This window comes from Manis pentadactyla, chromosome 5 (genome assembly GCF_030020395.1).
Source record: "Manis pentadactyla isolate mManPen7 chromosome 5, mManPen7.hap1, whole genome shotgun sequence".
NCBI lineage: Eukaryota > Metazoa > Chordata > Mammalia > Pholidota > Manidae > Manis > Manis pentadactyla.
Window position 1 is genome coordinate 160,884,737 of NC_080023.1, and position 11,556 is coordinate 160,896,292.

Consider the following 11,556-nt stretch of genomic DNA (forward strand, 5'->3'; position numbering starts at 1 on the left):
CTAAGCTAAGAATGCCCAAGCGGGTGTCCCCGGCAGCACAAGTTCAAAACCGTCACACCCTGCCTGCCGGCTCCTCAGTGAAAGGCTGAAATGGGCCACCTTGCCACAGTGTCCCTCATGACAAACCACCTTGTCGTGTTTGTCCCGCAGCATCTCCAAGTGCCGACGGCCCATCCTCGTGCCTACATAGGGACCCTTGTGGCTGGAGAGCATTAAATATACCCCCAAGACAGTGACTACCCTCTGCAAAGGGAATTAGAAGGGAAACTATCCCCCAAAAGGGCTATTTCCCACCCCTCCATGCTTTCTCCCCAATCTGTCCCCTACACCCAAGTGTTTCAGATAAGGGATAGTGGACTTGTGGAGTTTGGTGGCAAAAATACAAATTTTGCCATTAGCTACATGGGGATTCAAGTTCTAAGTCTTGCACTGGGTGACACTGTTCGAGATGACCACTCTGGGCCTAGTTATCCATCTCTGACTTGCATGAAGTCCTTCCTAGGGGTAAGTGAAATGTCTTAATGAGACATTTGATCTCATGAGACATACCTCTTATGCTCCTTGACTTGCTTGCCCCTTATCCATGGAAAGGGACATGTGTCCCAGGACACAAAGGAAGGCAGATGCTGAGCCCTGCATGTGGAAGTGCAGCCCTTCACTGCCCCCTGGACAGGCAGAGCTGAGTCCCCAGACCAGGCCAGGCCCTTGACGTCTCCTCAGCAGGACACAGGTGCGTGTAGCCCTGCAGGGCAAGTCAAAGTGACAGACCAAAAGAAACAAGGGGACTTGGTAGTGAGCTCAGGACAGGCTTCTGATTCCCAGTGGAGTCACAGGCTGGCTTCCATGCCTGCCTCACCCTCTTCAGCTCTGAAATAAACACACTCTAGCTTCCCACCTACCCCTACCTTCCAACACCCCCTCCACCCTACCCCTGCCTATACACTGGCAGAGGTGCAAGCCTTGGTAAAATGCACAGAGCTACGAAAAGGAAAACAACAATATAAATATTAGATTTGTGGACTTAAGCTCCCTTCTCACTGGCTCTTTCCAGAAGATACCAGGCTTCCTCCTACTGCCTCTGCAGCTGCCCCTCCAGCCTGAGGACATCATCCCTTTTAGATACAAATAAAAAGGAATGGGTAACCAACAGGCTGCTATATTACATGAAAGTAACTTCACATGCAAAGAATGTAGAGAGACAGCTAAAACTGAGTTTTGCTTCAGAACAAGTCCTTATTAATAATTTAGGTGGTTTTCCAAATTGGAGTGGCAACTTATCTCATATATTTAATTTCTTCTAAGTAAGAACTGTTAGCTCTGATTTTCTTATCTAAATACATCTTTTAAGATAATAGCTGTAGCACAATGGAGAAGGGTATTAAGACACTAAGAAGACATGTAAAGTATGGAAAATGCATGTAGAACATGGTGAAGGAATGCAGGTTATGGAGACTGTGTGCTCCCCAGCTCAGAAGGGGTGCTCTCCATGGTCTGGACACCTGCTCTCAGGCACAGGAACTGTAGAAAAGACAAAATTCCAGCAACAGCCGTTGCCGTCTCTCCTCCAACAGGAGGCTAGTCCTCTCAGCCAGGGGAGCCCCAGCCTGGGGACCCTCATGATGGCTGCTTACATGACCAGGTACACACTGGACACAGGACTCTCCCTTCCCTGCAAGCTGGAGTGTGTCCTGAGAGTGCTGTCCTGGGCACAAGCTCCAGAGCAGCTCTTCTAACCACAGTGACTTCTTTCAGGAGGGCTGCTGCTGGAAAAGACGCTATCTACAGGATGAGCCTTTCGAGGACTTTTATTTTGGTGGGGGGAGGAGGGGCAGAGCAGATCTTCAGTCCTCCCTTTCTTACATAACAAATCCAAACACTACTATCTCTGGAAGAGAGGCCAGGCCCTCGGACAGTGGGCTGCATTGGGAAGGGTTACGCAAGAAGCGGATCACGGTTTTCCTTTCCGAAAACAACAGGGCTCAGAAGCTCGTTTTGCATCTGAAAGTGTGCAAAGGAACACCCAGAATCTCTAAACCCAGCTGTTCTGCCAGGCCTAAAGAGAAAGGACGCGAGGAGTCCTCCGGGTGGCGGAGGGAGGAGGGGGTTTGCCTGGTGTGGCAGAAGCTGTAGCTCTAAGTCACAATCCTGGTGTGTCTCTGCGGTTCCTGGCAGCTCCCTCGGCGAGCCCGAGTCCTGGAGGCCCCAGGACAGGCACAGCTGGGGGCGGGGCACCTCTGGCAGGGAACGGGGGCTGTCGTCCTGCCGCAGAGCTGCCCAGAGGCGCTGGATTGAAGGCAGCCTGGCTGTGACCGAAAGAGGAATCGGGTCTAGCACGCAGCCCCCGCTTCCCCAGAGGTCCCTTCACCGGAGAGCGGAAGTTTGCACTCTCCCGCCGGCGGGGTCCTTGCTCCCGGCCGTCCCTCGCCAGCCCTGCCGCTGGCAGAAGGATGCAAGGGAAAGGCTGGGTAGCCGGAGCCGCCAAGGCGAGAGCCCGGGAGCAGCTGGGCCCGGAACCGGCGCTGCGCGGCGGCTCTGGGGACGCAGATCGCCACCGCCATCCCTTCCCTCCCCCACGCCCACCGGACACCGCAGAACCCGCTCCCACGCCCTTCCTCGCGGGCAGCGCGGGAGGAAAGACTGAAGGGGAGGGAAAACCGCAGGGAGAAAGTTTTCTGAAATGAAAAGTTGACGAAGGAAGGGCTGAAGTCAAGGGAAATGGCAAAGAAAGAGCGGTGAGGAGGGCAGGGGGCCTGATGCCGCCAGCCTGGCGCGGGGGTGAGGACCCGGGGCTCCCGGGCAGCGGGGGAGCGTCTTCCCCGGCCGCCTCGCTCAGGGCGGCGGCGGCCGACCTAGCCTGCACGGCAGCTGGCACACCCGTGAGACCCGGGGGCCTCACGGGCGGGCCTCCGCGCGGGACCGACCGGCCGCCCCAAGCCAGGGGCGCAGCCTGGAGCAAAGCCACCGTCCCGGGGCCGGTGTGTTTCCAGTGTCTGTGTGTCTGTCTCGGCGTTTGTCCCCAGGTGCAGGTGCAGGCGCCAGCCTGTCTGCGTGGGACCGATGCCACCGGTGCCGGCGTGGAAGACTCCCGGCGCCGGAAGGATTTTACCCCCGGGGTCCTGCGGGTTCATGAGGAGCCCGCGAGTTCCGGGGAGCGGTGGGAACCGCAAACCAGCATGCGTGCTTCAGGGCGCCGCCGGGGTGGGACCAGCCGCCGAGGGCCTCCGGACCCGGTTCGCTTGCGGACGGTCTGCGGCGTCCCGCGGCGGGTCAGGGGAGCAGGCTGCGAGCCGAGACGTGGCCGGGGCATGCCTGCTGTATAATGCCGCCCTGGAGGCTCCGGAGGCCCCAGTGCTTTCCTGTGCGCGGCCGTCTCTGCTCGCCGCTCGTCTGCATGCGTCCGCGGCCGGTTGGTGCTCAACTGGGAGTTTGGTGCAGGGACTGACAGTGCCTGCAAGGGCATCAGTGTTGCTGCAGGGTACGGGTGTCTGTGATTCTGTGTGTCAGTGTGTCACTAGGACAGTGTCGTCCATCGTCAGCTTCTCAGAGACGCAATTAGTGGCTCTGAATCTGCCTGGGCCACCATGTCACTCTGGATGCAGCATGGCGGTGTCTGTCACTGGGTAGGTGTCTGTGTCTATGTACTCTGGGGAAGGAAAACCCAGCGTTTGGGAGTTTGTGACCCTCCCCAGCCCAGAGGCTTCTCAAGCAGAGTCCAGGTGACTCTAGAGGTAAAAGATGCCAGTCCACTTGGAATGATTCAAAGGGAGTCAAACCTCAACCAGGTGAAAATATGAAAATAGCCTGCCTGGTCTCCTGAGCCAAATGGCAAGGTTTCTTCCAGAACTCCACCAGGCAGAGACCTCTTTTTTCCCAAAGGGGATACACTTGTACATGTAGGCATGCCCTTACCAAGTTCTTTGCACGTAACATTTGTGCACACACTTGCCCAAGGAATCATGCCCCCTTGGCCCTTCACCCACATGAACTCAAGCAGTTATGCCACAGCCAGACTCAGCCACTATCCTCCTCCCAGAATACAGCCAAAGCCTTCCTTCCATGCCAGGCTTCTTTCTGAGTTAGTGAAATGAACTGGGTTTAGGAATTAATTCGAGCTAGTATCTCTGGCTTCTATCCTACTAAACACCAAAGTGCTATTAGTCATAAATCACTGCTGGTATTATTTGTATCCTTTCTTTTTGGATTGTTCTGCCTGTCTTTGCCAGACTCCTACTACTACCCCCCGGCCTCCACGGACTTAGGCCAAAATCTGTTCCCTGCTAGTTTCACCATCCCCTTCCTTGTCCCAGGCTTTTTCTGACTCTGATTCCAGGCTGGTGTTCTGTTGCTTATATCTGCTCTACCTCCCCATTCAAGTCCTGAAATTCCATGTTAGGACCTCTGGGCCAGAGCAGGCCAGGGCTGGAAGGCTCAGTCTCATGGACGGCAGACATTGAGTCTGAGGAGGTCAGAAGCCCCTTGGAACCAGCTATGCTAAAGGAAAGAATTCTTTTGCAGTTGCAGGGAGGGTGTCCTATTCCAATTCTCAAAGGTATCTGAGGCTAATCCTGAGTTATAGACGGGACTCCAAGGAGGTTGAGAGGGGTTTGGGGTAACTTAAGCAGAGGACCTTGATTCTTCTAAGCGTCTGGAAAAGGAAAGGCTCTGGGACCACCTCCCAGTCAAGGAGGGAGGTCCAGGCTGCAGTCTGAGCTGCTGCACCAGAACAGTGCCCCAAATCCCCTCCATCCCCTTGTTTGGGGAGTCACTGAAATCTTGGTCTAGCCATGCAGTGCCCTCCTGAGGGGCTGAGGGCCCCAGCCTGAGTGGCAGGTGTGCCCTGGATACCCCACCATCAGAAAACAGGTCTGCAAGCGGGGCTTCCTGTCTGAAGGGTCTTCCATGCCAAGACCTGGCCCTGAATCCCACCTGCTTCCACAAGCCCTGGGGTGGGGAGGGGATAGGCTGGCCTCCACCTAGGCAGGCGTTCTAGCTCTAGACAGCTCTGTTGCTCCCAGCAAGATGCACAGGCAGGAGAAAGTTAAAAGCCTTGTAGCCCAGGCCAGGGCCGGGGTGCAGCGGCACAGCGAGGACAGCGCTGACTAAGCCTGATTGCCTGCTTCCCTATCTGGGTAGCGGCTGCTGGCTCCTGGGATCAGCCAGTCTCTACGTGAGAGTCGGCAGGCTAGCAGGCCAGTCCTGATGGCCAAGCCTGAAAGCCCCGCAAAAGCGGCTGTGTGCCCCCTTCTGCTCACAAACCAGCTCGCGACCAGGCTCTGTACCTAGAGTGAAGCAAAAACACATTTGAGGCCACATACAAAAACGCTCACACACACAATGTAGAAATTTGCCAGAGCTGGTCTGTTTCTCCATTGGCCAGGGCAGTGAGAGTACCCAAAACCGGTGCAACTCTTAAACAGCAAGAAAAGAAAGTCAAATGCAGGCGAACACGGAGTCCTCTAAATAAACACTATTTCCATGGTTTTAATAAGCAAAATAGGAAACCATTTTAATAACCAAAAAACAGAAACCAGTCTGAATAAAACTACAATAGACTAGGTTTTAATATTTTGATATCATAAGCAGGGTTTGAAATTGATCCCTTATTTTACATGAAATAAAAACAAATTTCTGTTGCAGCAAATTTGATTTCAACACAGTTGAATCTGTAAAAACTGAAGCTTGTTTCTGATGCAGGACGAATATCCACAATATTTAAAACTGCAAGCACCATGCGGTTCATACAATCTTGTTATTACGGTTAATTTATCAACTAATACAAACTCAAAAAATGCATCCGGCCAGCAGCGCCAGCAATTTCAAATGGGAACTAAAAAATACACTTTCATTTTGGCATTTTTGTCAGTGCAACTTAAATCCTTTTACTGACCTGCAGGGAAAAAAAAAAGTAATAATAAAGAAAAACACCCAGATCTTCCCTATAACTACTATACAACTGAAGGTGGATGGAGGGAACACCATCAATAATTCTCCCGTTATCTCAAAAGCGGGAGAAGAAACACACATAACGTGTTGGTCTAAAGAACACACTTGAAAGTTGCAAAATTACTTGCCAATGTTTGGGTTTCCAGTACTTTCTGAGTGTGGCGGTTGGCGCAACACAAGTTCAGGTCACCACGAGTGTGGCAGCTGGCGAAGCCACTCATGCTAGAGCACTGCAGCTCCAGCAGTTAATGGAGAGTTTCATAGGGATTCTGGGATGATTCTGGTTGCAATGAAAAGCAAACAAGAAAATTTGTTTTCCATTCCTTTCTTGTTAGACGCATAAGTTTAGCCATAAGGTAAGGTGGGAGTGAGGACATTCCACGGGGCCTCTGGGGTGCGGAGCTGAGCCTGCCCTGCCTTGGTACTCAGAAGATGGAAGCATCCTCTTTTCTCTCAGCACCAACAAAATTGAAAACTAAATTGGGAGGAAAAAGAGGTCCGAATGGGGGCAGGGGAGAGGAAGAAAACATGCAACTTTCAAGGGTGCCCCAAGACGAAGTTGTTTTCTGATGCAAAATGCCCAGAACTTTTTTTTTTACTTACAAAAAAAAATGCCATAATAAAAAACCCAAACAAAGATACTCAGCTCGCTGCCACGTTCTCTACGCGGTTTGGAAGGGCGGGTATTTACAAGCCGGCAGCCGGGACTGAAACCCCGCAGGCAGCTGCTGGAGTTGCCGAACTGCGATCCCTTCTCACTCAAAGAAACAAGGGGGTTATGATCCATGATCAACAACATGCTAAAGTTAAACAAGAAAATGGTACAAAATAGAAATTATTACCATACATGTCCAGCATGCAGGATTAATATTTTTAATGCAGATTTTCGTATTTTTTCTATATAATCGAGCAGGCAATAAAACTGATGAGATTTGCGCGCAAAACGTCCTAACCGAGGCCCGCGTCTCCGGGCTGAGAGCCAGTGTTCTCCGGGCCCTTGGACGAATAGGTCAGTTTATCCTTCCTTCCTTTGCTCAGCCTCGCCTCGCGCCTGTCGGACGCCAGGGTCCCTCTCCTTTCCTCTCCTCGCTGCTCTCTTCCTGGGCTGGACTGCGCTCCTGGCCGCGAGGCAGCAGCCTCGGCTTAAAGCGCAAAGTTCAGAAAGCCAGGAGTCTCCAGACGGCCTTGGCGACTCCTCCGGACTATGCCTTGCCGCCCTCCAGCCTGGAGAAAAGTTGCTCTGGGACTTCCCACCCCCTTGTCTCTGGCTCTGCTCGAGTCTAGGAGGCGGCGCTAGCGCGCACCACTCTCGCCTTGGCCAAGGTACCCTGCCTGCCCGCGCACCCTCCCGCAGCCCGCGTCCCGCGCGCCCTTCCACCCTCTCCCTCAAGTCAAACGGGTCAAGGCTGGGGCTGTGGCAGGGACAGGGTCCAGGGGAGTCCGGGGCTGGGGACACGGGACAGGGAGTTCCAGGCCGGGGCAGGGGCGGGGGCCGGGACCGGCCACAACTCACAGAAAGAACTCGGGAGAGGAGGGGCTGTCGCTGGTGGAGCCCGCCTCCCTGAAGCCGGAGTTGGCGAGTTTCTCGCACTTGACCTTGTAGGCGTCTCTTTCGCGGGCCAGCCGGGACACCTCCTGCTTAAGCTGCTCCACCTGCTGAATGAGCTGCGTCTTCTCATTCTCCAGGTGGTGTTTCTGCTGGACGCGTTTATACCTGCACGACTGGGCGTAGCCCCGGTTCTTCAGGGTCCGCCGCTTCTGCTTCAGGCGGATCACCTCGTCCTTGGTGAAGCCCCGCAGGTGGCGGTTCAGCTCGCGCACCGACATGGACACGAGCTGGTCGTCGGAGAAGCGGTCCTCCACGCTGCCGCTACCGCCACCCGCGGTAGCCGCGGCCGCCGCGTGCGGCCCTGGCCCGGGGTGACCAGTGGGCAGCTGCTGCGCGGGACTGGCCGCGCTGGACGGCGGCGGCGACGCTTGGTGATGGTGGTGATGGTGCGGGTGCCCGTGCGGGCCCAGCTCTTCGTGGGCCACGCCAGTGCCCGGGTATGCGTGGTGCGGGTGTGTGTGGTGGTGATGGTGGTGGTGGTGTGCGCCGCGGAAGCCGTCGAAGCTCTGCAACGGCTGTGGCACTGGGTGCGAGCCGATGAGCGCCTCCACCGCGTCCTCAGGCGTCAGGTTGAGCGCCTCGGGGTTCATCTGCTGGTAGTTGCTCGCCATCCAATACAGGTCCTCAAGGTGGGTCTTCTGCTCTGTTGGACTGAAGCTGGGCGATGAGGGCACCGAGCTACACGGCGTGCTGAGCGGTGTGGACGACACCGAGCCTGCTGGCTGCAGGCGCGTGCAAGGCCTGCCCGGGCGCTCCGCGCGTCCCAGAGGCTCCTTCTTTACGTCGAACTTGAGCAGGTCGAAGTCGTTGACGTACTCCATGGCCAGCGGGCTGGTGGGCAGCTCGGGCCCCATGCTCAGCTCCGCGGCCATCGCTGACGCGAGGCGCAGCCGCCGCCGCCCGGGAAACTTTGCGGCGGGCCGGAGCGCGCCCAGCCGAAAGCGGGGGCGAAGAGCCGCGAGCCCGGGAGGCGGGGAACCGAGGACTCAGCGGGCCGGGGCCGCCGGCCAAGCCTTTGTCTGGGGACTCGGCGGCGCGCCGGAGAGTCCCGAAGCTGCCTGCGACGCCCCAGAGCTCTGGGCTGTGGCCGCGCCGGGGCCGGGCCGAGCTGGGAAGGGTGGAGAAGCTAGGGGGGCGCACGGCTGGGCAGAGGGGAGGCGCCGGGCGAGCGCCCGCCGCTCGCTCTCTAGCTCTCTTGCTCTTGGGCTCGCTCGATCGCAGCCGCTCGCAGCCCGGCGGTGCAGCTGTGCTGGATCCGAGGCGGCCGCTGCCTTTTATCCCTTCCTGAGTCACCGGGGCGCGGGGGCCCGGGTGGCCCAGCGCGCTGGCCAATGGCTGCACGGCCCCCGCGGCCGGGCGGCGCAGGGCGGGGCGCGCCTGACAGCTCCTCCGCCTCTCGCGTCAGCTGACTGGCTGCCCGAGCCGCCCGCGAGCAGCCAAGGCCTGGCTGAGGACTGGAGCCGAGTGGGACGGCCGGCCCGGGCCCTGCCCCCCACACTCTCCAGGTCCCGGCCCGCGCCGGCTCGCCTTCGGTGCGCCCCCCACCCCCAGGGCCAGGCCTCCACTTCCACACCTTCGCGCGTTCGCCTCCCTCTTTACTCTTTGCTCCCCCACCCCCAGCCCGTGTCACCCCCAAACAGGCTCAGAATAAGCGCCAGAACGACACCTCTCGGGCCCTTTGTTCCCAAGCGTCCGTCGCCCAGTGGGGGACGCTCCGTGTGCCGCGCGGCTACGGGCCGCCTGTGTGCAGAGCATGCCTGTGTTTCTGCAGGTCTGCGTATATTTGTGTGCTGAGGGGTGGGGCTGGAGCTCCAGAAGTTGTGTTCAAATCCAACTCTTAGCCTCAGGGAACCCACCTCTGGCCAAGCAGGAGCCGTTCCCCCTCCAGGTGGGTGCAGTGGCCGAGTCCTGAGCTAGGACTCCACTGGCCCCGCCGCGCCTGGTTCACCCCACCCACAAATGCACAAGATGAAGGGAGGAGCAGGGAAAGAATCTGCCAAAAGGCTCTGAATCTCTTTCCTCAGTCAGATGCACGGAACCTTGAGCTCCCCGAGCCTTGGGGCTGAGGCCAGACCAGGACAGTGCTCCGGGTGGCTCTTGGCTGCTGGGGAACCGGCCCTGTTTTTGTTTGAACGTTTTGTAACGATTAAGCAGATCCCGGCGTCATCCCGCTGCCGAGAGGCTCAAATAGGCATAAAGTGCGACCCCAAGTGGCCACTGTGCGCAAAGGCGGGTCGAACCGCGCGGCCCGCAGCTGGAAAGCTTGGACGACGCCTGGGACCCAGTTGGGTCTTCAACTGGCCCAACCCAAGCCAGCCCAGAATGTAGCTTTCTGCGCACAGGAGCCTAGGAAAGATTCCCCTAGAGCCACGCACAGGTTCTGCACAGGTCCTCGGATTCCGTCCTCGGACTCAGCCGCAAGTTCCCCGCTGATCGCCCCCCATGAAAACACTGAGCCCCAGCTCGTAGACGGGGTGGGGGTGATGCCCATTGACAGCTCCCTCGTGGGAAAGTCCTGGCCCAAGTTAGGCTAGTGGCCTAAGGCGGAAACGGCGAGGTGGCCCGATGAAACCTGGGTTGTCTGAAGAGAAACCAACCTTGAGCGCAGACCAGACCGGAACGCACCACATTAGACTTCCCGACATGGCTCGGGCGCTGCGGACCCTCCCTACTCCGATCCAGGACGGCCCGAAATAAGAAGTTGTTCCCAAGACCGCAGCCCAGGCGCAGAAACCGCATAAATCGCAAATTCGCTGTACCCGGAGACCCGACCCGCCTCCCGCGTCGCTCTCTGCGCTTCAGCTTTGGGCGCGCGCAGCGCAAGGGAGGAGAAGCGTGCACTGGGTGAGTGGGTCCCCGCCGCTGTGCAGGACCGACATGACCGACGCCGAAAGCAGGGGTCAGGTGGGCCACACCAACGCGGATGCAGCCAGATGTTTTTATTGTTACAAGTTAAAATGTTTGCCTCCAAGTAATCTGAAAACTGTCTATTGCGCCCTCGGTGAGGCTGGGGTGGCGTGTGGTCTTGGGCCGCCTATTTTTAATAAAATAAATATATTTTAACTAAAACTTGGACTGAAGGTTTAGATCAGCAACTGTGATGCTGAAAGAGCCCATTCATTCTTCAACCTTCTGCGAGAAGCGAGCTCTCGGGCAGAAGCGATTAGGCTGTCTCGAGGGAGAGTCGGGGCCATGCCGCTACCCCGCCCCTGCCGGAAGCTGGACGCTGGGGACCCCCGCACCCTCCCTGTCCCTGTCGCGTTCGCAAGCAGTGAAAGTACACCAGGACCGTGGCTCAGTGCGGGAACGTTTCGAGGCCACGCTGGGTCGGCCGTCTCTGGTCTGTGACTATTGCTCCAGCTCGAGCTGACCAAGGCGGGACAGACGCACTGGTCTCTCTCGGTGCCCCTGAGCCCTAGGCGGCAGCGTCCTCCTTCCCGGGCGGACCGTAGACACCCGGGGCTCAGAGAGTACACTGGACGCTGTGGGTTTCCGCGTGCGTCCCGAGCGGCCGGGCCGGTCTGTGCCCTCCAGCGGCCCCTCGAGTCGGCCTGACTCTCGTTGTTGTGGCCCATCGAGGCTCTAGGCATTCATCGGTCCCAGCTCTGCGGTTCCAAACCTCCCGCCCTGCTGCCGCGGTCACACGGTCTCTAGAACTCCGGCTTTGTCTGGGCGGGCAAGCTCCTCTTTGTCCCTGTGCCTCCGTCTCCACTGCAGTCAGTCCCTTCTCCTGGGCTCTGCCTGATGCATCGCTGTCCATCCCTAGTTCCATCTTTCCCCAAAACCCGTTTCTTTGCCTCTCTCCCAGCCTCACCAATCCGTCCTCTCCCCACCCAACTTCCAACCACCTCCACCAAAAAATGATGGAAACTGGGTGAGTAAAAGAACGCAGGTTGCTCCTGACTGAAGACTGCTGCAGGGCACGGACACCTCGCCCCCGCCTTCTGCTGCGCTCTGCTACAGGGTTGAGGCACCCCAAACTATGGCCTCCTGCTCCCACAGCC

The 11,556-nt window shown here is 57.6% G+C and overlaps 1 protein-coding gene across 1 annotated transcript; it reads right to left on the reverse strand.

Moving 5' to 3' along the window:
• Window positions 1-5,452: 5,452 nt before the first annotated feature.
• Window positions 5,453-8,798, reverse strand: MAFB (MAF bZIP transcription factor B). The gene is made up of 2 exons (XM_057502990.1): window positions 7,457-8,798; window positions 5,453-6,418 (listed from the first exon to the last, which is right to left on the reverse strand). The coding sequence occupies exons 1-2, from the start codon at window positions 8,422-8,424 to the stop codon at window positions 6,397-6,399; spliced, it is 990 nt and encodes a 329-aa protein (XP_057358973.1). The 5' UTR covers window positions 8,425-8,798; the 3' UTR covers window positions 5,453-6,396.
• Window positions 8,799-11,556: the final 2,758 nt, after the last annotated feature.